At 41.7% G+C, this 25,820-nt stretch overlaps 1 protein-coding gene across 1 annotated transcript in view; it reads right to left on the bottom strand.

The window, feature by feature from the left end:
* The window catches only part of CAST (calpastatin), a 129,606-nt gene that overhangs the window by 13,930 nt on the left and 89,856 nt on the right, over positions 1–25,820 (bottom strand). Inside the window, exons 9-25 of the mRNA XM_065875568.1 lie at positions 23,752–23,820; positions 22,250–22,348; positions 20,649–20,729; positions 19,960–19,998; positions 19,376–19,468; positions 19,141–19,230; positions 17,745–17,846; positions 14,368–14,451; positions 13,043–13,090; positions 11,832–11,927; positions 10,065–10,160; positions 6,416–6,514; positions 5,858–5,941; positions 3,533–3,583; positions 3,292–3,363; positions 2,071–2,169; positions 122–226 (exon numbers count right to left, since the gene is read on the bottom strand). Of these exons, the coding sequence (XP_065731640.1) occupies positions 122–226; positions 2,071–2,169; positions 3,292–3,363; positions 3,533–3,583; positions 5,858–5,941; positions 6,416–6,514; positions 10,065–10,160; positions 11,832–11,927; positions 13,043–13,090; positions 14,368–14,451; positions 17,745–17,846; positions 19,141–19,230; positions 19,376–19,468; positions 19,960–19,998; positions 20,649–20,729; positions 22,250–22,348; positions 23,752–23,820 (1,407 nt within the window). The remainder of the gene's footprint in view (positions 1–121; positions 227–2,070; positions 2,170–3,291; positions 3,364–3,532; positions 3,584–5,857; positions 5,942–6,415; positions 6,515–10,064; positions 10,161–11,831; positions 11,928–13,042; positions 13,091–14,367; positions 14,452–17,744; positions 17,847–19,140; positions 19,231–19,375; positions 19,469–19,959; positions 19,999–20,648; positions 20,730–22,249; positions 22,349–23,751; positions 23,821–25,820) is intronic.

Below are 25,820 nucleotides of genomic sequence, written 5' to 3'. Positions count from 1 at the left end.
CCAACCGTTCACTGACTCCAGGCAAAGTCAGAGCGGGTTTTCCCCTTTGTGTGGAGGGTAGGGTATTCTGTGCTATAATAACTTTCAATTTTCACTTATTAATGATTTGTTTTTCTTTTACCTTGACTTTATCCTCTAGGGGTTTGTTCTCATCTGCATCAGGCTGTCTTTGCCCGAGACTGTCAGAAAGTTGATCCAGGGCATCGTCAAGTTCTTTGTCGTCACTCTGCTAAAAAGTAAATCTGAATCAGTCACTGGTTAGCCAAATGAGGTCACCTGTTGGAGTGCAGCCCTGACACTGCCGCTAAGACTTCTATAAGCTTATGGGGTTGTCACCAGGGAGATGGGCAGGTGGGCAGAGGCACTGGATCGGCAATCCAACCCTTTTTTCTGAGGGTTTTTCTTCTCCCTCATGTTTCACTCTCAGCACTTGTCTGCACCTGTCTACCCTGCCCCACCCCTGGATGTCTTTCTCTTCTGAGAAAATAGGTCCCTCCCTAAAAAGATGGGGTTCCTGGCCTGATTTTTCTAGAAAATATGTCTTATGATGCTTTCAATGTATGTAACAGTATGTTCCCAGCAAAGAAAAGTCACATGAATTATGATAGCTTAGTTTACTCTTTGATTCCCTAGTGTATTCCTGTAAAGAAAGATGGGAAAAGTGATGGTAAAGGTGTCATTCTAAAACGTACCTGTGAAAGGCAAAAAGGCTTTTGATTGTGGACGTTTATTAATAGCCTCAATCACAGGGGCCCCTAGAATCTGAGTATTAAGAATTGAAGTGTAGGGCTTCCCTGGTGGCGCAGTGGTTGAGAGCCCGCCTGCCGATGCAGGGGACATGGGTTCGTGCCCCGGTCCGGGAAGATCCCACATGCCGCGGAGCGGCTGGGCCCGTGAGCCATGGCCGCTGAGCCTGCGCGTCCGGAGCCTGTGCTCCGCAATGGGAGAGGCCACACAGTGAGAGGCCCGCGTACCGCAAAAAAAAAAAAAAAAGAATTGAAGTGTAAATGGCAGCCTTCCTTTCTGTTGCACAGGGACTTCTGTCATTGTGGCTGTGTGTACATACACAGACACACACATAGACACATGGAGAGAGGGCATTTTACTGGTTTTAAGTGCTTCATTAGAGCCCAGGATTATAGCAGCTAATGGTGCTACCCACAGCTGGGTCTGGGCTTTGTCATTTGTGCCTCTGGATATTCTCAGATGATCCCACATTAACCCAACAGGATGAAAATTCACTCAGAATCGCAGAGTACAGCACTAAGTAAGCTTTGATGCTTCATCAAAAGGAAAGGAAGCATAGCTGACTTCACTAAAGCTACTTCATCTCCAACTAGCAAATGGGGCACTTCTTCTCAACCAAGGAGATGGGGATCTGGTTTAGGGCGATCTCTTTATCTTTTGATGTGCCGTGGTCTCCTGGATAATGTATAATTTGGTACTGCAAAGAAAATCAATCAAGGAAGTCTGGAAAAGCTTTGGTCCCAGAGTCTTACCTCAGAACATGTAAATAATTAAAACAATATTGACACTAAGATTCTTCTATTACTGGCATGAAAATGACAAGTTTTTACTGGTGTGCATGGGAGGAAGACAATGCTATTCCATGAGGAGTTTGTGAATTTTGGGGGCAGAGAGAAGCTCAAACACTGAGCAATTCCTTAAAGTAAGCTTGAGGTTAAATAATGAGTAGTATTATAGCATGGATCAGGAAAAATACAAAGGAGGAGAACATCAATTATCAGGAAAGCTAAATAATTTTTAAAAATCTAATAATCTGAACATATACACAATGCACATTATTGTACTTCAATTCTAATAAAGCAACAATAATATTAAGCTCCTTCACTGTGTGTAAAATACTTTCACATACATTGTTTTATATATTTAATCATTTTAGATATTCTCTGTCATCTCCCTGTCTCACCAGTCTTACCTCTTCTGAAACGGACGGTGCCTGTTCTTCCTAACAATTTTGTTGATTTTCATTTACTCTGAGGAGGAGTCCTATTTTCTTCCTCCTTGTTGTTGCTGCTGAAAAAAGTACTCATAAACTCTGTTGCTTACCGGAGTGTCTGGGGGTGGACCTGCAGAGTGCTTGGTTGGAGCTGGGGTTTGGGAAACCACTTCAGAGATGACAGCTGAAAGTTTAGCATCTTCCAATTGCTTTTGTAAGAAAACAAACAAACAAAAAGATTTTGACCAGTAATATGGTGTATGCAAATTATGCCCACATACCATCTCTTAAATACAACTCTCAGTATAGCTTTTTGATTGTTTTTCTCTTGATCCAAATGGAAGCACAGCAACACAGCATCTTAAGAGCCATTTTTATTCTACGTCCTATTCCACACGTTATTTTATACAATTTCCTATTCCCATTTATTATCCTAAACGTTCAACAAGCCACTGATTTAGAGTACTGTAGTTTATACATTTCTTGTTGCACGTTTAGGTTGTTTGTTTGGAGTTTTCAGCTTTCTTCTATGTAATTAATTGCTCTGAATAAGTTCTAGAAGTGGCTCTTTTTATGGTGCTAGCTATATTCTGCCAAGGGCCCTCTCAGAGTTGCTAGAAATCCACAGTGCCACAAGCAACGAATGGCCATGCCTGTTTCCCATGGCCTTGCTTGCCTAAATTAGAGATTTATCACATTTTAATTCTGATCATGTATTAGGTATAAAATTATGTGCTACTATTGCTTTAATACTTGGTATATGGGATGAAGAAGCTTCAGTTGTATCATTTTTTTCTTAATGTTAAATGGTATATTATTCTAGAATCTTTCTGAAATAATGATTTCTTTTCTCATTTTAAAGAAACACTGGATCTGTCATTTATGTTCATTTCTGGATTTCTTTCCCATTGGCCTGTGGCTTCGCTTTCTGAATCAGAACTGTATTTTTTGTCATTACTGTTAATAAATCCTGGTGTTTAGTTGGGTTAATCTTCCCTAGAAATACTGAAAAATGCTTTTCAGTATTTTTTCATATTTTTATGCATTTATTTTTCAAATGTATTGGACAACTCAATTTTAAATTCTCTTTTCATAGGTATACGTGATAGAGTGCACGCTCATTGGTTCAATTAGCTACACGGTCGAAAACATCCACTGTGCTGGACCAGTATTTCAAATGGAACACATTTTTTACGGCTACAGTGGGTTGAGGGCCATTAATTTTGTGATTGTTTCCTCAGCTCCCACATCAGGTTCTAAGTCACAAGTTTCCATTTATTTCTGCTACCCTAAAAGTATGGAAATAAAACCAGGAATCTCAGAAGACTTACAAGAGATGAAGTGCTTGGGGGAACGGTGAAGTCCTTGGACAAAGCATCAAGGAGGAAGTCTTCACTCAAGGGCTGCAAAGAACCAGGAAATGTATCAACAAACACCACCTCATCAGTCTCTTCAAAATGTTGTCACTGTTTATATGCTGATCAACTCATTCCACAGAAAGCTGTGCCCTCCCCGCATTAACCATCAGGGCCAAAGGAGAGAGATACACTCAGAGAAAACTGGCTTGCTTACTGGGAGTGGTTCCTTGGGCTCCTTTGGCAGTAGTGGTTTTCCATCTTTATCCTATGCAGGGGGACAGAAACACGGCATTGAGTCATTTCACGTGTATCCTACGTATGCACCTTGTAAACATTATAAGAGGTCGACAGGTTATACCTGATGATATTGTACATTACAAATTTGATTCATCATTTCAGGAAACGGATCCTCTCACCAGGAAATATCCTCTGATTAGCTCATGTCAACAAACAGCTGGCACACATCGGGCATTCCCTAGGCACGGGGGCTGCAAACGGATAGAGCGTGGCTTGCCAACCTCAGAAGCCCACACTACTGTAGGGGGAGCACGTGAACAGTTAATGTAGTGCGTGGCACGTGGGGCTGTGACAGTGTGCACAGGACACTGAGGGAGCACGCGGATGAGACCCTCACCTGCCTGGGGAGTGGGCTTTGCACAGGTTGCCTTGAAAAAGCTGGTTAACTGTAGAGGCAGCACATCCTGAATTACCTCTGCGCCAAGCCCTCTACTAAGCACCGGGAATACCACAGAAAGTAGGACAGACAAATCCCTGCCCTCAGGGAGCTCACCCTGAGGCTCAGATGATGCCAACCTTCAAATGACTCTGAGTGCCACTTCTGAGTAACAGGACAAAATCGCTAAGGCATTTGGGGCTCTTTAGTAAAAGAAGATTTATAAATAGATGGTAAATCCCATGTATCTACACGCGCAAAAAGAAGTGCAAGATTCTCTCTTTAAACACACAGTTAACCCCTTGGAAGACATGGGGGTTAGGGGCACGGACCTCCCAAGCAGTCAAAAATCTGTGTATAATTTATACTCGGCCCTCTGTATCTGTGGTTCTGCATCCATGAATTCAACCAGCTGCAGAAGGTATAGTGCTGTAGTGTTACTACTGAAAAAAATCCGAATATAAGTGGACCCACACAATTCAAACCTGTGTTGCTCCAGGGTCAACCGTGTACTTCTCCTGATAAACTGGTCAAGGTGTTTTTTGTTTTGTTAAAATTCAAGGAGATGCAATGGTTGAGAGTATCACCAGCTTCCCTTTTGACAAACTCCTTTACCCCCATTTCCACCTCCTCTGCACGTTCACATATACCTTCTGACCACTGTTCAGTGAGGAGGGAAACAGCCTGAGGCTTGCTCTCCACCATCCTTTAGCTGCAAAGGCAGCACATTTCCCAAGTGACACACAGGAGCAGGGGCGAGGGCACGTCTGCTCCACACTCAAACTGAGATCATCCCGTGTCTGGAAGGGGGAACCTGTGGTCTACCCTCAGGGAGCTGAATCTATTGAAGAGGCCTGATGGGAGCGGAGCTGAAGAAGAACAACATAGGATTTAAACAAGAGATCAAGCCAGCACCTGGAAATGCTATAAAGCTACAGGTAAGTAGTAATGGGTGGGATCAACAAGTTCAGAGAAGGATGAAACTACCGCAGAATAGAGCGGTCAGGAAAGCTAATCAGCTGCATTCTTAAAAACTGCTACTAAAATTCAGCAAGAGGAGAGAGAAAGTAACCAACCTCCTACTCTGAAGAGTTACGGGCACGTGACCAGCCTTTTTTCAAATGTGACAGCTGCTTAAGGGCCACATAGTCTAAGAACCTTGCAAACGAACAAGCCGAAATGAATAGGAAGTCCATGGTTTCAACTGACTTGTGAAATGCAGAAAGGAAGCGGACTAAAGGTATCCAGAATAATAAACTTTCAATCAGGGAAAGCTCAGTATAGTTCCTGCCTTTGCCAAATAAATGGACTAGTACACCTGCTGCATACGAGGAGCATCAATCTGATTTTCCTGCATCATCCATGAAGTGGCATATCTCTTAAGTAGCGGCCTCCCCCTTGTTACTTGGTCTGTACAAGCTACGTTCAAAATAAAAGAAATGGGTCAATTTATCACTATATTCAGTGTCAAGTAGGCTCTCTTATTTGTCAACTTATATTTAAGGTTTGTAAATCTTTCCTCAGGAAGTGATTGTTGCTCATTTTGGTTTTCCTATCTGTATGAAGGTCTCCTAAGTTTTCTCTGCTTCTGGTATTCTAACAAGCCACCTATTAGACAGGCAAAAATTAGGTAGTTAAGACATTATATTATTTCTTTCACCTAAGGGAGGAGTAAAAGGCCACTTAGGAATATTTTAGTTTCATAGCTGGTGTGCAAACAGGATATTAGTGAACTGATACTATTTGGTGTAGAAATACTAAGAAACGTGATCTTTATGTCCCAGGTCTGTTCGCATGTCCCTTTTTCATGTATATGAAATTCAATATAAATTAAAATAAATTAGAAAAAGATCCCAGCCTGTTTACCTTGACCTCTTCTAATCTATAATCAGGAGGAATTGTTTCTTCTTTTTCACCAAGTTTTTCACGATCTTCTTCTTTGGCTTTCTCCTGAATAAAAATGAAACCATCTTCATTGTTAATACATCTTTTTCTCATAAAGTGGATGCCTGAGTGACTACATTTGAGGTCAACAAATCCATTGTTAGGTTCCTACAGCAACTCCATCTTTGACACTGTATCCTGGTTTAGCAGGCTCAGACAGCACCACTTTTAGCCTGCTGGGCTAAGAGGCAGTCGTGAGGAGCGGTAGAGGCAGTGCCACTTCTCTCCTGACTCCTCAGCAGTGGAATTGCAGGTGGGCAAGGTGAGACTCAGAACTCTGATGCGTGCACGCCAGCCATCCACTGCTGCACCTAAACACTGATGCTCGCTCAGGGTTTGCTTATTAAACAGGACATGCACAATAACAGAGAAAGACAGCTGGTCATGTGTTGTAGGAAATTTAAAAAAATGACTGAGTTATCTGGGGAGTCAGGGCGATCAGCGATAGTTCTTTTCTAGCAGTATCCGAGCTGCCATTACCTTGACTTTATCCTCCACGGGCTTTCCAACTTCTGGACCAGCTTCCTTTATCCCCAGGCTTCCAGCCAAGGCTTCTACAGCATCACGTGGCCCCATGCCCTTCTAAAAGCACATCACGGGGTACACTAAGTAGGTGGTTAAGCATTCCTTTTAAAAGAGACTACAACAAACAATTCAGATGGGCATAGCCTTATTTCAGGCCTAGAGAAGAAGCACATGTCATCTTTTAATAATCTAAAAAATCAACTGAATTAGAATCTACGTTTAAAAATCCTGAAGTGTTAAAAGTTAGAGCAAGTTTCTTATGTTAAACATTAAGTGTATGCAATTCATGTACTGACACTGAGAAACTTTTAAGATCTAACCCGCGTTTTGGTTCAGAAATTAGGAAGTTAAGAGACTGGGTAACACCACACAGAAGCTGAAAGCCAGGAAAGAAGAAAGAAGTGATCTTTATGTGACTGTTTTAGAGATGGCACAGGAAAGCTTTCAGAAAAGCCCTTGAGAGGACACTCTTCCCAGTGAAACAGCTGGGCCCCGGAGGCAGTGGCTTCAGCTGAGCTTCTACTGAGGCACAGAAGCTTGTGTTCTCTATGTGGCTTCTACTGGTCAGAGTGGATTCACGCCAGTTCAGGTGACGGCCTGTGACTTATTAACCCGAGTGGCCCAATGAGAACAGTCTACCTGGGGTCCAGTTGTTGAAAATGAAATGTGCTCCCTGTGATATAGTGAGCTCTGACCACAGTGGTATTTAAAATGAAACTGGACGAACACAGAACATTAATGGCATAAAGAGAAAATAAAGGATAGGTTATGTTTGGGCTAAAGAGAGGACTAGATCCAGCTTTTTCCTAACCACAGGTCATGATCCATACATGATGAGCTCTTAAAATCAATTTAGTAGTTCATGGTCAGGACTCTTTTTAAATGAAGAATATAAAATAGAATGCATCGTGCATACCAAGGATAAGTATCATTTACTAAACTATTGTTCTACTGTGTGGGTCCTGGGTTGCAGAATCCATGAATTTCCAACTCTGGTCTTGGTCAAAAGTGTGAAAGCTCCTGAATTAGTCTCAAAGATTATTCTTATTGTAAAAGAATATGACTTCACATGGAGTACATATTGGAATTTTAGAGTAAAAGCGTCTTTCTGTTTTATACAGATTAGCCATCGTCCTAAGAAAAGTGTTGCTAAGTTGCACCTCAAAAGTAAAGATCACCAGTGAAAAAAGGGCCGTCGAGTGGAAAGTGATTTATCACCATCTAGTGGTTGGACACTGAATAGATTTTATTCCGGGGGGGGGGGGGCAACAAACATCCCTGATGTTTCCAACCTGCTTGGGATTGTAACTAAGAGCTGCAGCGGTCCCCAAGTCTTAGCCAAGCAATCTGATTGCTACCTGATCCAAGTCACCTGCTCACACTTCTGTTTTCTACTCTCGGCTGCAGAATCTTTGGAAACTACTGCTTCCCAAGCCTGTGCCCTTTGGCTCAAGAAATAAGTGAAACCGAGTTAGAAAAGCTAGGAGAAGCAGCAGTCTTAAGAGCTAAAGAATTTGGAAACAGGACCAATAACAAAAGCTTCTATTTTTTTTTGCGGTACGCGGGCCTCTCCCGTTGCGGAGCACAGGCTCCGGACGCGCAGGCTCAGCGGCCATGGCTCACGGGCCCAGCCGCTCCGCGGTATGTGGGATCTTCCCGGACCGGGGCCCGAACCCGTGTCCCCTGCATCCGCAGGCGGACTCTCAACCACTGCGCCACCAGGGAAGCCCCAAAGCTTCTATTTTTGTTGTCAGGTTCAGAACTAGAACTCAGGTCTTCGGATTTGCTCAATAAACTTTCTTTTTCTACAACAAGAACTGCAGAGGGCAGACATTCATCTCCTTCCCCTGGGCTTTCTGTTTCCTTTTGCTCACTGATCCTCCAGCCTCTCTTGAGTTCTCTGACCTTTATCACACTCTGCGGCTATTCTTTCTGGCTCCCATGGGTGTCACAGTCCCAGAAATGCCAACTGACCTCAGTGATGATAAACTCGGCAACTGTGGTAACCAGAGTTGGTGGAGTAGAGGCCCAGGAAAGGCAGTCAGAGAATAGAAAAACAAGAGCTCTTTTTTAAATTTTTTCCTCTCCATTAAAAATCCAATGCTCAACTCTCTACAGTCAGGATAAAGCTGGAAAGGAACTAACTCGGCTCTAAGGCCCTGGCAGTCACAGTTGACACAACAGGTAGATGACACATGTTTAGGTCACAAGAGTTCTGCCCTGGAATATTGGCTACTGTCTTTTTGATGCCAATCACTGCCTCTGTGCCTACTTCCTCCACCAGTCTCTTCCCAGATTCTCTCTTCCTCTCCTGTTCTTTACCACTGTGGCCTGTGCCTGAATACCACAATGTAAAAGTTTTTGGAGGGTACCCTGAGACTCTCCCACCAAATAAAAAGGAGGTCACGTCCTAAGGCAGGAGGGAGACCCTGGACTGTGAGGGGACTTGCAGCTGGCACCCAGGATTTCCCTGGCAGGAAGCAGCCACTCAGGGTACCCAGGACTCTTGTCCTACATCTTCTTCAAGGCCCTCTTCTCTCAAACAACTAAATGCACATACCCCAATACCTGAAGGGCTCCACACCTCTGTGCTGGGCTGTCCTGGGTTTGCTCGTCTCCCCAGGAAAACAGTGCTGTTCCCACTTCTCAGCAGGATCCTGTCCTCCACCTGCAAACCTTTTCGAGTTCCTCCTAGAAAGCAGCTCCTTCACCCATGTTCCTGCTGCCCTTTTCCCATATGAGAATGATCAAACTAAACTGTAAGCCTGAACCTGGCCCATATCCAAACTAGACCTGAAGCGGGCTGAGAGCAGGGGCCATATCTTACATCTCAGCTGAGGTTCTGAAAGGTTAAGTGAATTGCTCAAGCTCAACTCGAAGTTCATTTCCCTCGTTTATAAGAGAGACATGATCAGAACAGCCTTCACAGTGTCCTTGTGAAAATTTAATGAGAAGATATTGCAAAGCATCTAGAACAAGTTTAGTTACTCAGAGTGTAGATTCACTAAGTCTGTACTAACGAGAAACATAGTTCCATCAGCTGTTATTCTCTGAGTCAGATTCTACCTGCTAATGGAAACAAAACTCACTGAGTTCCAAAGAAAACAGATTCAACTAGTTAAATATCATACTTTATAGAAAAATTAGAAAGTGAGAGAGAGGCAAGAAAAGAAGGAAGGGGAAAGGAAGTGAGTCCACCTGTCTCCCTTCAGTTGCAAGAGGAGTCATGATGACAAAGGTACAGATGATTCCACCGGGAGAGTCAATAAAAAGTAATATCAGGCTATTTGTGGGACACCAAATCAGCTTGAAGGACACAGGAATGTGAAGAAGCATGATTAACCACAGTAGCCAAGGAGCTAGAAACAATTTCAGAAGGTCAAAACAAAACAAAACAGTTTGCAGCAGTTGAATTAAAAATTTAAATCTAGCCTGAGTTTCTAGCTCCTCCCAGAAGCCTAAACAGAGGATAATATAGCTATCTAAGATTTTATTTTTATTTTGTTAGAATAAAGTAATATGATGGTAATACACAGCAGAAAGGGCAGGGGAGGAAGAACATTACTTTCTCAAGACATTTCTCAGTGCCCAGAGGACCACTCACCTCCGAGGCTGATGGGGGCGGGGCTGACTGCACACAACACAAGGAGGTCCGAGGCACGGCCGCTTCCACAGGAGTAGGGGCAGCAGTCTGAGACTCCTGCAGAAAGAAGCAGGTACAATGACGAATTTTTAGAAATTTATTAAGACTGAACAATGATAGACCAACAATACAGTCTGCTACACCATATGCTGTGAGCATGACTTTCTTGAATGCCCAAGGATTTTGAGCAGTAAATAAGTCAAGGCATGTTGAAACTCTTCAGCTACCATTACTTCACCTTGGTTTCACCTCTTCCCTTAGGTAGGTTACTAAACCTCTCTGATACAGTTTCCACATGTGCAAAATGAGGACAATTAGAGTACCTACATCCCAAGGGTTGATAGGGGCCTTGAATGAGATAAAACAGGCTGAGTGCTTTGCATAGTACCTGGGAACACAGTAAGCTCAGTGAATTTTATCAACTATTATTATTTATATTATTTGCCATCATATAATATGTAACAATAATACCAATTATAAATGCAATACAATATTTCATTTAAATACCTCATTTTTACATATCTAAGAGCACCCTGTAAATTGGAAATAGCTACGTACAAATGCAAGGTAGTAAGACTATCCCAGGGGTTCTAAAAGTGAGGTCCCTGGATCAGCAGCCTCAGCGCTACCAGGGAACTTGTTAGAAATCCAAATTCTCCGTCCCCACCTCAACATACTAAATCGGGAATTCTGGGTTTGGGACCCAGTAATGTGTGCCTTAACAAACACTCCACGTCATCCTGATGTGTACTGAAGTTCGAGAATCACTGTGCTATTTTGTTACAAGAGTAAAATTTCAAACAGATTGCTTTTAATCCAGACATTTATGGAAGCCTATCCTGTATGCAAGGTGCTCAGCAGATGACCATTAATAGGGCGTGAGCTCTTCTTTCAAGGAATTTACTATTTAAAAATATGTATAAATGTTAGAAGTAAAGACCAGTGCAGCTAAAATCTGGTTTGCAACATGCCTCAACAGGGATATATAAAGAAAGCATGACAGACCTCCCTGGTGTGTTGTATTCTGCTTAACAAGAGTTGGAAGGGTGGTAAGGTTTGGGGAGGGAAATGCAGGAGACAAAGGCCATATTTTAGCTGAGCCTTAAAGGGATGACTACGATTTTAGTTGATCTAGAATTTGGAGAGGTTATTCTATGCAGAAGGAACCATATGAGAAAAGCCTTGGAAAACACACAAGTACTTACAATCTGAGTTTAGTGATAGGGGGACACATCTTGGCATGAAAGGAAGCGGGGGCCCAAATACATGAGCAGGAACTTTTTTGTAGGGAATGGGAACTCCTGAGGGTTGGAGCAGGGGAATGTTGTGGCTACAAACATGCTTGAGAAAGAATAATGCCGGTGGACATATGGGATGGGCTGGAAGGAGACCAAAGACACAGGCCATTGCCATCTTGAGGTGACGAGTGATGACAACTTTAACTAGGTCAGTTACAGAAGCAGGAATGGAAAGAAAAGCATGGGTGTGAATATCTTCCTGAAGGAATAATTAACTAAAGGACTTAAACTGCAAGAATATGAGGGTCAGCCCGGGAAAATAAAGCACATCCAGAAACAGGCAAGATGAAAACTGCATGTGAAAAAAGATGGCAAGATGGGCCTTTTTATCAGCCACTTCCTGTTAAAAGTTTTGGTCTCACATTTTTAAGATTATAGACAAACATTAAAAAACAACAAAAACTGGCGATTTTTATTTTTAGAAACGTACTTCTGTTTTTTCAGTTGGCTTAGATTGTTTTTCTTTACACTTAGATTGGTCAAGATCTTCTGAAAGTTCATCAATGAGTTCTGATTCACTCAGGGGCTGTAACATAAGAAATATTATATAATATGAAGAAAATTATTTTTACTTTGATAAAAGAAAAAAGCTTTCGTAGAGAAAAAGGTTTTCTGGTAAACACATATTATGTCATATCTTAGGATCTAAAACCAAAAGTTAATTTATACAGGGTATATGTTTCATTTATCAATGTAAGGTAAGTGTCATGCAACAAATAAGGAATACTAAACACCTCAGTATCACAAACATGTTAATGGTTTATTTAGTTAAAAGTTTTCCTGATACTTCAATTTCAGAGTAATTTTGCTCAAATAAGATTGCCTGTTTGTTCCAATGAAGATCTTTATCGTTTTTCCTTATGTGATGGTTTTTTCTACTTCCAGCGACTTTCCTTATGAATAAGTCAGAGGAAACATAGATCATATACTCCTTCCCTATGACTACATGCAGTTTTGGCAGGAAAGTTCTGCTATCCCTAGTTCCTTCAGGTGAAGTGGTATTATTCATTTCCTGTAATTAGTCAAAATCTCCACATGCTCTAATCTATGACAGAATGGCATGTAACTCAGAAGCTGGGCCCTAGGGTTGGATAGACAGTTTCGAGTCCTAGCCTCGCTATTCCCTAGCTGTTTGACTTTGGGCTATTTACAGAATCCTTCTGTGTCTCAACTTCCTCACCTGTAAAATGGGAATAATAATAGTGCCTTCCTCATTCAGTGAGGACTCAAAATGATAACACACAACACCATTTAGTGTAGTGTCAGGCACATAGTAAGTGACTAATAAATGTAGTAAGTAAAGGCAGCATAGAACCATTAGAGCACCTGATGCTGTAATTAGGATCAAACCAAGTGCTAACAAGCTAATTTAAGGGCCCTCTTGATATCCGCTCCTAATGTCCAACGAACATCACCTGTAAATTTGTAATATTTTAGTAATAATTCATGAGATAAATAATCATTAAAATATGTGAAAAAGAGTCAGAGATCTAAGCCAGGTGTTGCTGTCAAAAGTTCTTCTCTCCTTAATAGTAGGCTGGCATGCAAGTCTCTACAGTGAGATCTGGTCTGTCAAAATTATCTGTTTATACCTTACAGTTCTATTGTTTTCTAAGTATCAAAAAACACTTATTTCCTAACCTTGGGTTTTTCTTCAACATCTGGCAAGAGTGGTTTTCCATCTTTATCCTGTAAAATGAAATTAAAAATACATTTAAAATGAATAGAAAATTTTGCTTTCTTGTCCCATTAAGTTTGTTTTAGAAATTCCAGGATTTGAGAGGAGATTGTTTTCTTTTTTGCCATATATCTGAGTGAGTTTGTGTTTCAAATTAATGTTTTTATAAAGTATCAGAATAAGGAGTTGAGCTGTAAAAATCAAGAAACCAAATGCTATAAAATATAATGCAATTACTTTTCTTTAAAAGTTACTGAAGGGACTTCCCTGGTGGCACAGTGGTTAAGAACCCACCTGCCAAAATGCAGGGGACATGGGGAATTCAAGCCCTGGTCCAGGAAGATCCCACATGCTGCAGAGCAACTAAGCCCGTGTGCCACAATACTGAGCCCGCGTGCCACAACTACTGAAGCCTGCATGCCTAGAGCCCGTGCTCCACAACAAGAGAAGCCACCGCAATGGGAAACCCGTGCACCGCAACAAAGAGTAGCCCCTGCTCGCCACACCTAGAGAAAACCCGCGCAGGGCAACGAAGACCCAGTGCAGCCAAAAATAAATAAATAAATAAAATAAAATTTAAAAATTACTGAAAAATAATTTTCATCTTTTGGATAAGGAAGTAGAATTTTTAAAAATGTTCTTTGGCTAAAAAGATGCAGCTACATCAATGAAAGACTGAAAAAAGCTTCAATTCTCCAACCCAGGGTGAAGAGGTAAGATATCATTCCTATAAAACTGGTTTTTCAGAATTCACAATTTAGAATGTTTCTAAAAACTGAGAAACTTTCCATATATGAGCATTGTAGCTATTTTCTACCATATGTTTATGTGTATCATTTTAAAGATAAATTAAAATTTAAGTACAGGAATAAGTCCATCATCCTCACGTCAAACTGAAACCAACAATAACAAAACCATCTTCACTGAGGATACTGGTTAATCTTTGTATGTTTATCTACCACTTAGAAGATCTATGTGCTTTTATCCATATAGCAGTTAGAGAAATATTATTCCCAAATTATTGCTCTGCTTTAAGGTTAAGGACCTATGTCAAGCATGGTTAACAGCTGAAACACTTGAATTTGAGGGAATTTTAATGACCACACGGTCATTACTTAGGAAACCCTCTTTTAAAGGGTCCAACTGTAGAAGACAGAGAATAAAGCATTCAGGGTCTTCAGAGTTAATATCAGACACGTCCTTAAGCATCATGGGGACAGACAGGACAAAATGCGATGCGAAGGCAGGAGGAGTGAGCTGCTGTCACGCACCGTGGCAAACAACGTACCGTGGCTGGTTTTAATCTATACTCTGGTGGGACTGTTCTCTCATCTTCACCACACTTCTTTAGTTTCTCTTCTTTGGCTTTTGCCTGAGGAAGGTGGAGAAAAAAAATAAGCATTTCGATAATACATGTGAAATAAGACATCACTTTATCCATGGGTGTCGTGGAGGAGACCAAATCAGATTAAAGTGCCCAGTGAGCAGTTAGGAGGAAGGCAGTGTAGGGTGACGGACAAAAAAACAACACAGCCAGGAATCCCGGGGAGGTGTCCCTGCCCTGTCTCTATGACCTTGGGAAGCCACCTAGGCTTTCTTCGGCTCAGTTTCTTGAGCTGTAAAATGGGGCTACTAAGAATCCTTACCTAGCTTGCTGACTTGTAAGGATCAGCAGAGAAAATTAAATAAGATATCCTCTGAAGAAAAGTAAGCACAGTGCACAAGCTGGCTGCAATTATTTTACAGCCTCCACCTGTCGTACTGAAAGAGGCAGTTATCTAAGGGGGAGAAAACAACCAATTCTCATGAATGCTAAACACGGTTCAGAAAGGGGAGAGGCATCCCATCACAATCTTGGCTGATCCAAGGATAATTAGTTTTCCCTTTTTAAAAAAAAAAAAAAAACTTATTTATTTATTTTTGGCTGCATTGGGTCTTCATTGCTGTGTGTGGGCTTTCTCTAGTTGTGGCGGGCGGGGGCTACTCTTCTTTGTGGTGCGTGGGCTTCTCATTGCAGTGACTTCTGTTGTTGCGGAGCACGGGCTCTAGAGTACACACTCAGTAGTTGCGGCACATGGGCTTAGTTGCTCCACGGCATGTGGGATCTTCCCAGACCAGGGCTTGAACCCGTGTCCCCTGCATTGGCAGGAGGATTCTTAACCACTGCGCCACCAGGGAGGCCCTGGTCTTACTGCTTTTAAAAGAAATCCCTTCAGTAACACCAAGATGTCACTGGATTACTGAACCATGCACAACCAAATGCATTACAAATAAAAGTGCAGTTCCATGGCAGATCAGTGGCTTCTAGGATATAACATTTGATTTTAAACTCCTGGTGGGTAATGCAAAGTTCCATGATATGTAATAATTTGTACCTGTATCAAGGTACGGATTTAAATCACAAATCAAGGAGCTCCTGGGCACAAAAGTGTGTGTGCTTGGGGGGGGGGGTGGCGTGTGTATTTAGCTGATTCTAGCTCAGCCTTTTACTCCCATCTACATCTCAGCCTAAGATTGTGGTTCTCCATTGAGTGCTTAGTTAGTTGATTAATTTTAAAATATTTAATGAGCACTTTTAATAAGCCAGGTACTTTTCTAGGCTTTGGAATTACAGTTGTATTCTTCTATAGAATAATAACTGGGATGAAAGGATTTTTAAAAAAATATTTCCCGTTACATTCTACTGCGGGATATGAAGTAAGTCCTGTTATATAGTGGTACTCCCCAGTTCAGGGATTTGTGAGGTCATTGGCTATAAAACAGTCCTCATGAAAGAATCACCTGTATAGGACTGTCCTCTCCACTTAGGCTCGTGAACAGTGAGTCACAGGCACAGCTAGATCCTTTCTATTCTTTGATCTTTATATTCTTTAAATGACCGCATTGTGGGTTTGTATCCAGTAGGAGGTGAAAACAAACATCCCCTGAATGGAAATAGTTCCAGACTAGGTAACTACACTAGAAATAGGGGAGATTAATAATGAGGTATCACTACAGAATACATGCATTATGATACATTATGAGAATGACAAGTAGGCATGGACCTCTTCTCTGAAGCATCACCTGGTGCGGAACGTGCTGGAGTGGCCGTGGACTCCTATTGCATATCGACCTTTATGAGCCTTATCACAGCGGACTACCCAGGAAGTAGTGAATTCACCATCAGGTGCTAAAAATTCAACTTAAGAATCCAGAGGATTGGAGAATCTTTACACTTTGTACACAATTAAAAAGGAAAACTAGTGTTAAGAGTAGAATAGTCCTTTTTGTTCAAATTTTAGGAGTTTGCTAACTTTCTAGAGGAAATTTAATACATTTATATGCATCCCTAAACCCAAACTGTTTAAAACTTATTTTTACGTAACTTTTTTACATCTACCTAACTGATTTTAGTCACTCTAAAAGTCTTTTCATCCTGGGATTATGTTTATACTTTCTGCCCCCAAATTATCATCTTCTTAAATCACCTTAACCATCTGTAAACAGCCTGAGGCAGATGTGCCATTGGCTGGCTGCCATGCAGCCCTCGATGGTGGACCGCCAGGGTCCTGCCAGGACCACCCTTTCCTTGAGACACTGTGCACCTCGCACTATGTTGTCATCAAAGTTTCCCTTTCTCCCAATACATTACTTGGTCCTGGAGGACAAGGACTGCTTCCCCTGCTCCCTTGTGTTCGCCTTCGCAAAGCCTGTCGTGCCACACTGCGCCCGGCAAGACCTCAGAGAAAGTCGAAGATAGAAACTGGCCCATTTCAGACCAGGGCAGTCCCAGACTCAGGGGGCGTTGCTGGGAGTCAGCGAGACTCACCTTCCCCGGTGACTCAGAACAGGAAGTGACAGCGGAGGCAGCAGCGTTGTGACAGCGACAAGTGCCAGCTCCCACCCTGAGCTGACAGGCTGGCGCCCCTGAGGGTCCCCACCACCACCACACTGCCTGGCCAAGGATGCCCACAGGGCGGCTCTATGCCTTCCCTCCTCTTTTCCCCCGGAGGACTCAGTTCAACAATTCTTTAAAAATTGAAATTTAATATGAACACTCTCTTCTGCCAAATACAAGCTTGCTTGGGCTCGTAAGGCTTGTTAAGGTCTTGGCATGTGGTGGGGTAAACTCTCCCCAGCAGCACACTCTAAACACGCAGCAAATCCAGTTATAAAGTCATTGTTGCTTGATTTTATTCTAATTTGGGACAAGTTTTCAACATTTTCCTCCATAGTTATAAAAAGGATCTTCTCCCATCCCATCTGCAACCATCTCCCTCTCTCCTTATAAAGAGAAGCACCTGGAACCTTTTGAAAATACAAATGTCCAATTTCCATGAGAGCAGACAAAACTATTTGTCACCAGGCCACTGCCTTCGTTGTTATCTTGTTTAGTCAGGTGTCGTCTGAGAATTGGCAAAGAAGATTAGTGTTCATTTTAAGTATTAAAATTCTAGATGGTTAACAAGACAAACACTGAAATATCCTTTTTGGTTGCTAACTCCCCAGCAATAAATATCTGAATTAGCCAGACCCTGAAAGTAAGGCAGGACAAAGAACAGTTCATTTAAAATCTCTAAGAAAATAAAAATGGTACAAGAATTCTAAACATGTGTAATGCATTAGCTTTGTAACCTTGTAACCTGAAGACTAACAGGTTTTGTATGTGAACTCCAAGGTCAGTACCTCATTGACTTCCTTAATGGAGCTGAGGTCGAGCTCAGGTTCTGGCTTCCGGCTGCCCAGCGAAGCTGACAGAGCCTCGAGTGCCTGATCACTCATTGTGTCCTGTGAGGGGAAAAAAAAATTCTGTACATTAAAAAGAGAACATCTCCTCAACCTAAACAATCCACCCATTTCTTTGTGAAATTCAAAATTTTAAAACTCTAAGAATAAGTTGTGGATTGGGGAAGGACTCTAGGAAGGCAATTTTATTTAAAACCTAGTAAAAGAGAGAGAAAGAAAGAAGAACTTACCAGTGAGTGAAAACTGGGGCTTAGGACTCGTTTCTACAGTAACAGTGCTCTCAGAGGTACACTTCACCTCTCACTTAGCAAGCTAGAAGTGTAACTAATAATAATTATATTATAAAATACTCATATCAAAAGCTGCAGGAAGTAACCTTTCACTATCCTGCTTTTCTTTTTCTAAAAATGTCTCTAAAAATGACTTCTGACAACCCTGTCCTTCAGCACGACGGCTAAGCCCAGGAAGCAGGGGGCCCTGAAGTGGCTGATGGCTGTAGGAACTCCCACTCCCAGGGGTGTGGTGCTCTCGCTGCTCCTCAAGCCAGATAAAAATAAACCGCCCACCCCAGGAGCGAGGGGCAGAGCAGCAGCAACAGAAACGGCTCCTTGGGGCTTCCCTGGTGGCGCAGTGGTTGAGAGTCCACCTGCCGATGCAGGGGACACGGGTTCGTGACCCGGTCTGGGAAGATCCCACATGCCGTGGAGCGGCTGCGCCCGTGAGCCATGGCCGCTGAGCCTGTGCGTCCGGAGCCTGTGCTCCGCAACAGGAGAGGCCACAACAGCGAGAGGCCCGCGTACCGGAAAAAAAAAAAAAAAAAAGAAACGGCTCGTTGGATTATCTGGACCATCTGCAGATGGGGCATGTTTTCTCATCCAGCCCAGGGCTGCAGTGCCACCTTTCAGGATTCACAAGGATTAAGTTATAGTCAACTGTGGTTAAGGTGGAGAGAAGCAGCTATAACAACATCCCCCTAGTGATTCACAGGACTCAAACTCCTTTAGAAAATCAAGTTGAAGATTTGATGTCCCAAGAGTGCAGTTCCTCTGGGATCCTGCTCTTCTGTGTAGTGTGTTGGTGAGATAATCTTATTCCACAACCAAGGCAAGTGTGCTGAAATCACCCCTAAGCATTTGTAGAAACAGAGCAGGCCTGCCTGGAGATGACCAATATAACCCTGACTGGTTTCACTATTCTACACAGGCCCGAGGGAGCAAAGCTGCTCAGTAGGTGGGATGCACTATTGGGGTTCTCCCCAATCAGCCTGATGAGCCTCCGGAAAGCAACTGCTGTCAGGAGGACCATGCTTAATTTTAAAGAAGTAATTTTTTTATACCTCTTCCACCTTTCTTTTTTTCTCCTTGGGTGGAGCAGCGCTTTTGATTACTTCAGCTGACTGAGCTTTTAAAACCTCTCCTGTAGACTTCTGAAAAACAAAATACAAAAGATTTGACTTACAGAAGAAGGAAACGTATTAACCAAATCGTAATAACCAGAACTAAAAGGTTGTTGTTGTCTTAAAGTATGAGATGGTTTCTAACAAGTTTCCCTCATTACATTAAAAACAATACCTCTTTCTTGGTTTTCTTCCCATCAGCCGTAGGAGAACTGCAGGTGAAGTCTGATGACAAGGCATCTATGGCATCATCGGGCCCCAGGGGTTTCTAAAGAAACGGGCGGCACGACGGGTCACACGCAGGAATCATTCAAGTGACAGATCAGATTATAAACCCAGCAAACGAAGAATGTACTTTTGCAATTCCTTGACTACCAAATGAGATGATCAACGAAATAACTCAGATGAAAGCCTACGTTTGGGAGGAAACTGGATGCTCAATAAATATTATTTTCCTGTTTCTCTCTTCTCAACGTATTACATGTTAGGATATTCTCATCCTATTTTTATTAACATTTAATTTATCCTAAAACTTTCTTGTCCCCATTCTTCTTTCCCTCAAAAAAACTACTTAGGAAATAAACACGCATTGAAACAACCCCCAGGCCCACCCCCGTTCTCTGAACAGATGGAAACTTCATCTGATTTAGAGATTAATATAGTCATAATCCCAAAATATAGAATTGATAACTCTATCCCCCCAACCAAAGATATAAAAAGTGTTAAATCTGATATTAGAAGACAGTTATGTGAACTCACCGAAGAGTCTGGAGGAGGCCCTGTGATTCCTTCTTTTTTCTGAAACAAATATTAATTTGATGATGCTGAGAAGGCAAAATTAATCCTTACAATTGGCAAAATTCATAGCTCAGTGAATACTATGGGCTGAGTTGTGTCCTCCCAAAATTCATATGCTGAAGTCCTATCCCCTAGAACCTCAGAATGACTGTATTTGAAGACAGGGCCTTTAAAGAGGTAATTAAGGTTAAATGAGAACATTAAAAGGGGCCCTAATTCAATAGGACCAGTGTTCCTATAAAAGGGGGAAATGACCCAGAGATCCACGTAGAGAAAAGACAACATGCAGATATGTACACATAGAAGATGTGGAATTACTCCACATGTAGGTATCTATAGACCAAGGAGAGAGGCCTGAGACAGATCTTCCTCTCACAGCCTTCAGAAGGAGCCAACCCTGCCCACATCTTGATTCCAGTCTTCTAGCCCCCAGAATTGTGAGACAGTAAGTTTCTGCTGTTTAAGCCATACAGTCTGTGATACTCTGATATGGCAGCCCTACCAAAGTAATACAGTGAGCTTCAGAGTAATGACAATTTTGCACGCCCATTATATTATCTAAGTTAAAAAAACTGGATATATTAATGTGATAAAAATTATAATTCCAAAAAAGAAACAATAAAGTATAAGTAAATGATTGTTTAACTTACATTTAAAAGTTCCCTATATTTTGGAGGAAGTGTGACTTCTCTTTTACCCAATTCCTCTATGAAAGTAGAACTCATCAGATCCTAGAAGAAAACCGTACACATAAGGATATTAGCTGAGAATGTTATACACATATTCTTAAACCAAAGTACTATTGCATTCTTAATTTATGGAACTATTGAGTAAATATAAATCATTTAGAAGCCAATATTTTACACAACTCTGAATTCTAAGTTTCCACAAATACTTGCCCATATTTAATTGGCTTAACCCATTAGTAATGCTATAAAATATTCAAACCACTATATTAAATTTCATTCATATATAAAATGCATTCTATTTAAAAATATTTTTCATTATCTAATATTTCTATACCTACAAAAGAGCAGTTGATAACAGTGAATTTCTATATAACTCAACAGATCTAGTTATTTCGTACGTAATAAGAAAAAAATCAGAGTGATGTTTCTTTTTTAGCACTCTCCAATCCAATCCCTCTTCCTTGTTTTCCAGAGATAGCCATCATCCTGAACTTTATCACATCCATCAATGTAAAGTTGAGTATATTTTAAAACAATTATTCCACATGTAGATACCCATAATCAATATACACCATTACTTTGCCTATTTTCAAGTGTTATATAAATGGTATCAAATTCTTATGTCATTTGGTAATGTACTATTTTAATTCAAAGTTATATTTTTGTAATGTTATCCATATTGATACATGAATAAGCCATTTTAACCACTATAGAGTGTTCCACTATATCATCTTGTCTCCTGTTGAACAAAATCATTTCCAAATGTTTCACCTGTTCTTAGAACTCCTTATACACCTGGGCAAGGCTCCCTTCAGCAAGTCTCTCTAGACGTGGGATTGCTGGTTAGAGGGTGTGCACATCTTCATGTGACATCCACAGGCTCTGGGCCAGTTGTCAGACTTTTATACTTCTGCCAATCAGATGAGTATGAAGTGCTATCTCTCTGTGTTTTAGTACCATTTTCCTAATTACTAGGGAGACTTTCATGTGTCTACTGGCCAAATTTTCTCCTAATTTTCTATTGGGTTGTCTTTTTCTCAGTTTTAAAAAATCTTCATAAATTCTAGAAACAAATCCTTTGTTATGACTGTTGCAATATTTTCGTACAGTCTATGGAATGTCTTTTATTAATGCCAAGGAACATAACTTTCTTGCTTTTCATGAATCAGGAATAGAGATGAACTGAGGATAGAAAATATCTAGAAATCAAGATAAGTTCAAGTGATAGGATGGGAAATATCTGGAAACTAAAATAAGTCGAAGGCCACTGGACTTAAGCCTCGAAGAAAGAAAATAAGTCTCTGTGATCCAACAGACTATATCCCAGCTGCAGTCTCAGCAGAGACAACCAATCAGTATTTGCTGATCAACGGAATCGCATAGCCACCTTAGGACAGTTTCCATCCACAACACTAATTTTCAGTTGCTATTACTGATACTGACAGCATACTGTTTCTCTCCAAGTGACACAACACTATATATTCTTTTGTGCATCATGACCATGACCTACTAGCTCTCCTACTCATTAAGTATGAATCTTTATCGACATCAAGATCACTTACCAAAACTTCAGGTCCAGTATATGTTGTATTATCTTCTTTAGTTTCTTCAGGTTCTCCTAAAGTGTCTATTAAGTCATCCAAAGCAGCATCCATGCCTAACTGGAAAACAAAAAGAGCGGATATGTAAATGTTATTTGTTACACATATTTCATTTTGATTTTTTAACTACCGAAAAAAAAATTCTGTGTAGAAAAATACCAAACACCAAAAGTTCTTAAGTGGTTAAAATCTCGTCTGTAATAGAATTTATTATTTAAAGTCCCAGATTCTAGGTTGGCAGGTTCTAGGTTCTAGGTTCTAGGAACCTAGGTTCTAGGTTCCAACCTACAGATTCTAGGTTCTCAAGATAGAAAGCCACATTCAGGTTAAGAACCACAATTTCAATAAGTCTAAAGGCATGAACTACATGGACAAGTGTATGGTTCATTACAACTGCCAGACCACTGTACTGATAGTTTAAAGAAAAAATGAAACAAACTACAGAGAATTATGATCATGTTGCTATATGCAAGAGAGAAAATGCTTAGTATTTTTGCTTATCAATCATTTCCACCTCTTCCAAATAAAATATATTTCAAAAATGGATTGCCCTGTGTTCTTTTATTCATTTGTGGCTTTTTGTTCACTTGCTTGTCTGAAGATGCTTACAAATAGAAATTCCCTGAAAGAGACGTTAAATTTACAAGAAGTGACAGTTTATTCTGTCAATATGGGCTTAACTCAGTATAATGAATGAAAGAGTGCCTCCATCCTGTTTCTGAGGTTAAGAATGATTCATTGTGAAGAATCAGCTACATTTGAAGGGGAAAACAATTTGAGGAAAGACCCTTTACTATTTAACTCAGCTTAAAAATGATTGTTTGGGCTTCCCTGGTGGCGCAGTGGTTGGGAGTCTGCCTGCCGATGCGGGGGATGCGGGTTCGTGCCCCGGTCCGGGAGGATCCCACATGTCGCGGAGCGGCTGGGCCCGTGAGCCATGGCCGCTGCGCCTGCGCGTCCGGAGCCTGTGCTCCGCAACAGGAGAGACCACAGCGGTGAGAGGCCCGCTTACCGCAAAAAAAAAAAAAAAAGATTGTTTACATTTTTTTTTTTGCAACTACCATATTTCCACTACAACTTTAGGAACTCACCTGATTGTGTAATAGAATGTGAGGCCTGTTAGCTTTAGACTGATTCAATTGGGAATTTCAGAATGAAGAAGTGCCTGGCATTCTTTAGTGATACCTCTGGTTAAAGAAGGTGCATTTGCAGGAGGGAAACTGGAATGTAAACTCCATGAGACATAACTGGAGTTTCCAGAACACAGGGTTAGAATGTAAAATGTTACAAACATACATGAGAAAATCCCACTTTCAACCCAGTCATATTAGCTTCAAATAATAATTCATTAAAAAGGTCCTTTAAGTTACCCTCACCTCATATTGTTTACCCTCAAGAAATCAGATCACAATAGACACAGAGACTATGAATAAATATGTAAAAAGGCACTGCTATCTTCATACCTTTCCAGAGGGTTCACTTGGTTTGGATTCAACTGGTACGGCTGACATTAATGATTTACTTTCTTTATTCTGGTGGGGGTTTAGAAAGAAAGAAAAACTCCTCATATATCTTTATAAAATTCAATAATATTACAGACTTTAAAATGAATACATTATAACATAACATGGATCATATACTAAACATCTGCTCTGTGCCAGACACTTTATGTGTTATATCCTTTTTCAGAAAAGCATAAATAATATTAATATTGATAATATTAATCTCACTTAGAGATGTGACAAGCAAGGCTCAGAGAGGTTGAGTAACTTCCCAGGTCACACAGTAAAGGACAGCACTAAGATCTGAACCCAGGACTGCCCTTCTCTTTCTTCACTGCTCTTGGTTGCCTCTCCCAGAGCCCACAGCTAATCTCTGCAAAGCCCATGAATTCCTTCTTATTACAAGCAGCCATTATGTCTAGATGTTGTTCTCTCGGTCACATCAAGACCTCCACCCTGCCTTGCTTTGGTATCTCATCGCTCATTCTTTCTTTCATCTCCCTAAAATCAATGTCCTTCCCACCACAGCTTCAGTTGTTCCATCAATGATTGTCAATAACTTTCCAATCTGCAGTTCCCATGCCTTTACCCAGACATCATCTTCTCTGAGTTACTCTGGTGAGCACCCCTCTCCCGACTCTCATCTCTCACAGCACCATCCCCGTTTTGTGCTGGCATCTCTGCCACCTCTGGCATCTCTCCTGCTTTGCCCCCTGCCACACACATGTTTCTGCCTGTACTGGTGGTCCTAGGCAATCATTCTCTACGGTCAGGGGCCAAATGCTTTCAGGGCCAGGCAGGAACGAAATTGTGAAGTCGCTGGGTTTAAGACAACAGGGAATTGTCTTCTGTGAAGGTCTCCGAAATCCGGGCAGCAGAGCTTGGAGGTGGAGAGCACAGGCTCCGACAGTCTGGGTTTGCACACCAGCCCACACGCACTGGCCGCAGGAGGCTTCAGGCAGGTCACGTCTCCTCCTGAACCTCTGTACCCTCATGTATGAGACCAGGACAGCGACTGCACCTACTGCAGGGGGTTGTGAGGATTAAACTAATTCATCTATTAAAGTATGAAAGCCAGTAGTTGTGTACACGCTAAGTACTCGTAAGTACTAGATATATAAATAAGTACTAAATAAGTGATTGCTGTACTTGTTATATTAAAGAGACCGTGGGGAGCATCAGGGTGAGCCTGAGTCCTGGCAATTGAATCCAGCTCCTTGATTGAACCACAACCTCATGCAGATGTTCATTCAGTTTCACTCTCCCCTCTCTCCCTGCTTCTCCCTTTCCATTCACCTGGACTCCAAAACAATGTGCTAATCGCCTCTCTCTTGGGGCACCTCAGACATTTCAATTCAACCTGTCTAAAAGCAGGTATCACTTTTCTGTCTCCAGCAGTTCTCCTTCTGACCTCTGTCCACCTGTCAGTGACAATCAGGACCGGGCTCACTTAAGAGGTGCTCACTCCTGCAGGTGCTGCCCCTGCACTGGCACAAACCTGGCCGTGGGTGCCTCCCTTGCCTCACCTTAGGGTTAGCAACCTGGTTCACTGAGACGCTGAAGCCCCAGGTTATCTGAGATCTTATTTCACCTTTGCACACTGCAGACACTCATTTCCTAAAACCTGAAAGTTTTACCTCTGCAACGCCTCCTGCATTGCTCCCCGCTCACTTATTCTATCCCAGTTCTAATTTAGGTTGACTTTGGACTCCCCAGGATGACTGAAACAGCCCCTGACCAGCCTCCCACCTTAAGATCTCTTATTCCGTCTCATCCCAGCCACTGCGGTCGCTTAATTCTTCGGTTTTAATCGCTTGGTTTTAATCGCATCTCTCCATCTGTTCTCTAATCTTCAATGCTTACCTGCTGCCCGTTGTATCACTACCACATGGATTAACACACCTCTACATTCTCCACAGCAGCGCCTCGACCTGTCTTTCTGGTCTTACAGTCCCACTTACCTCTCCTGTGCTTCACCCACACCATAATGCACTTTGTACCCAGATCACATTTTATATTTTTCTCCCTTG

Source organism: Phocoena phocoena, chromosome 3 (genome assembly GCF_963924675.1).
Source record: "Phocoena phocoena chromosome 3, mPhoPho1.1, whole genome shotgun sequence".
Classification (NCBI taxonomy): Eukaryota; Metazoa; Chordata; class Mammalia; order Artiodactyla; family Phocoenidae; genus Phocoena; species Phocoena phocoena.
This window is presented reverse-complemented; position numbering and strand designations above follow the sequence as displayed.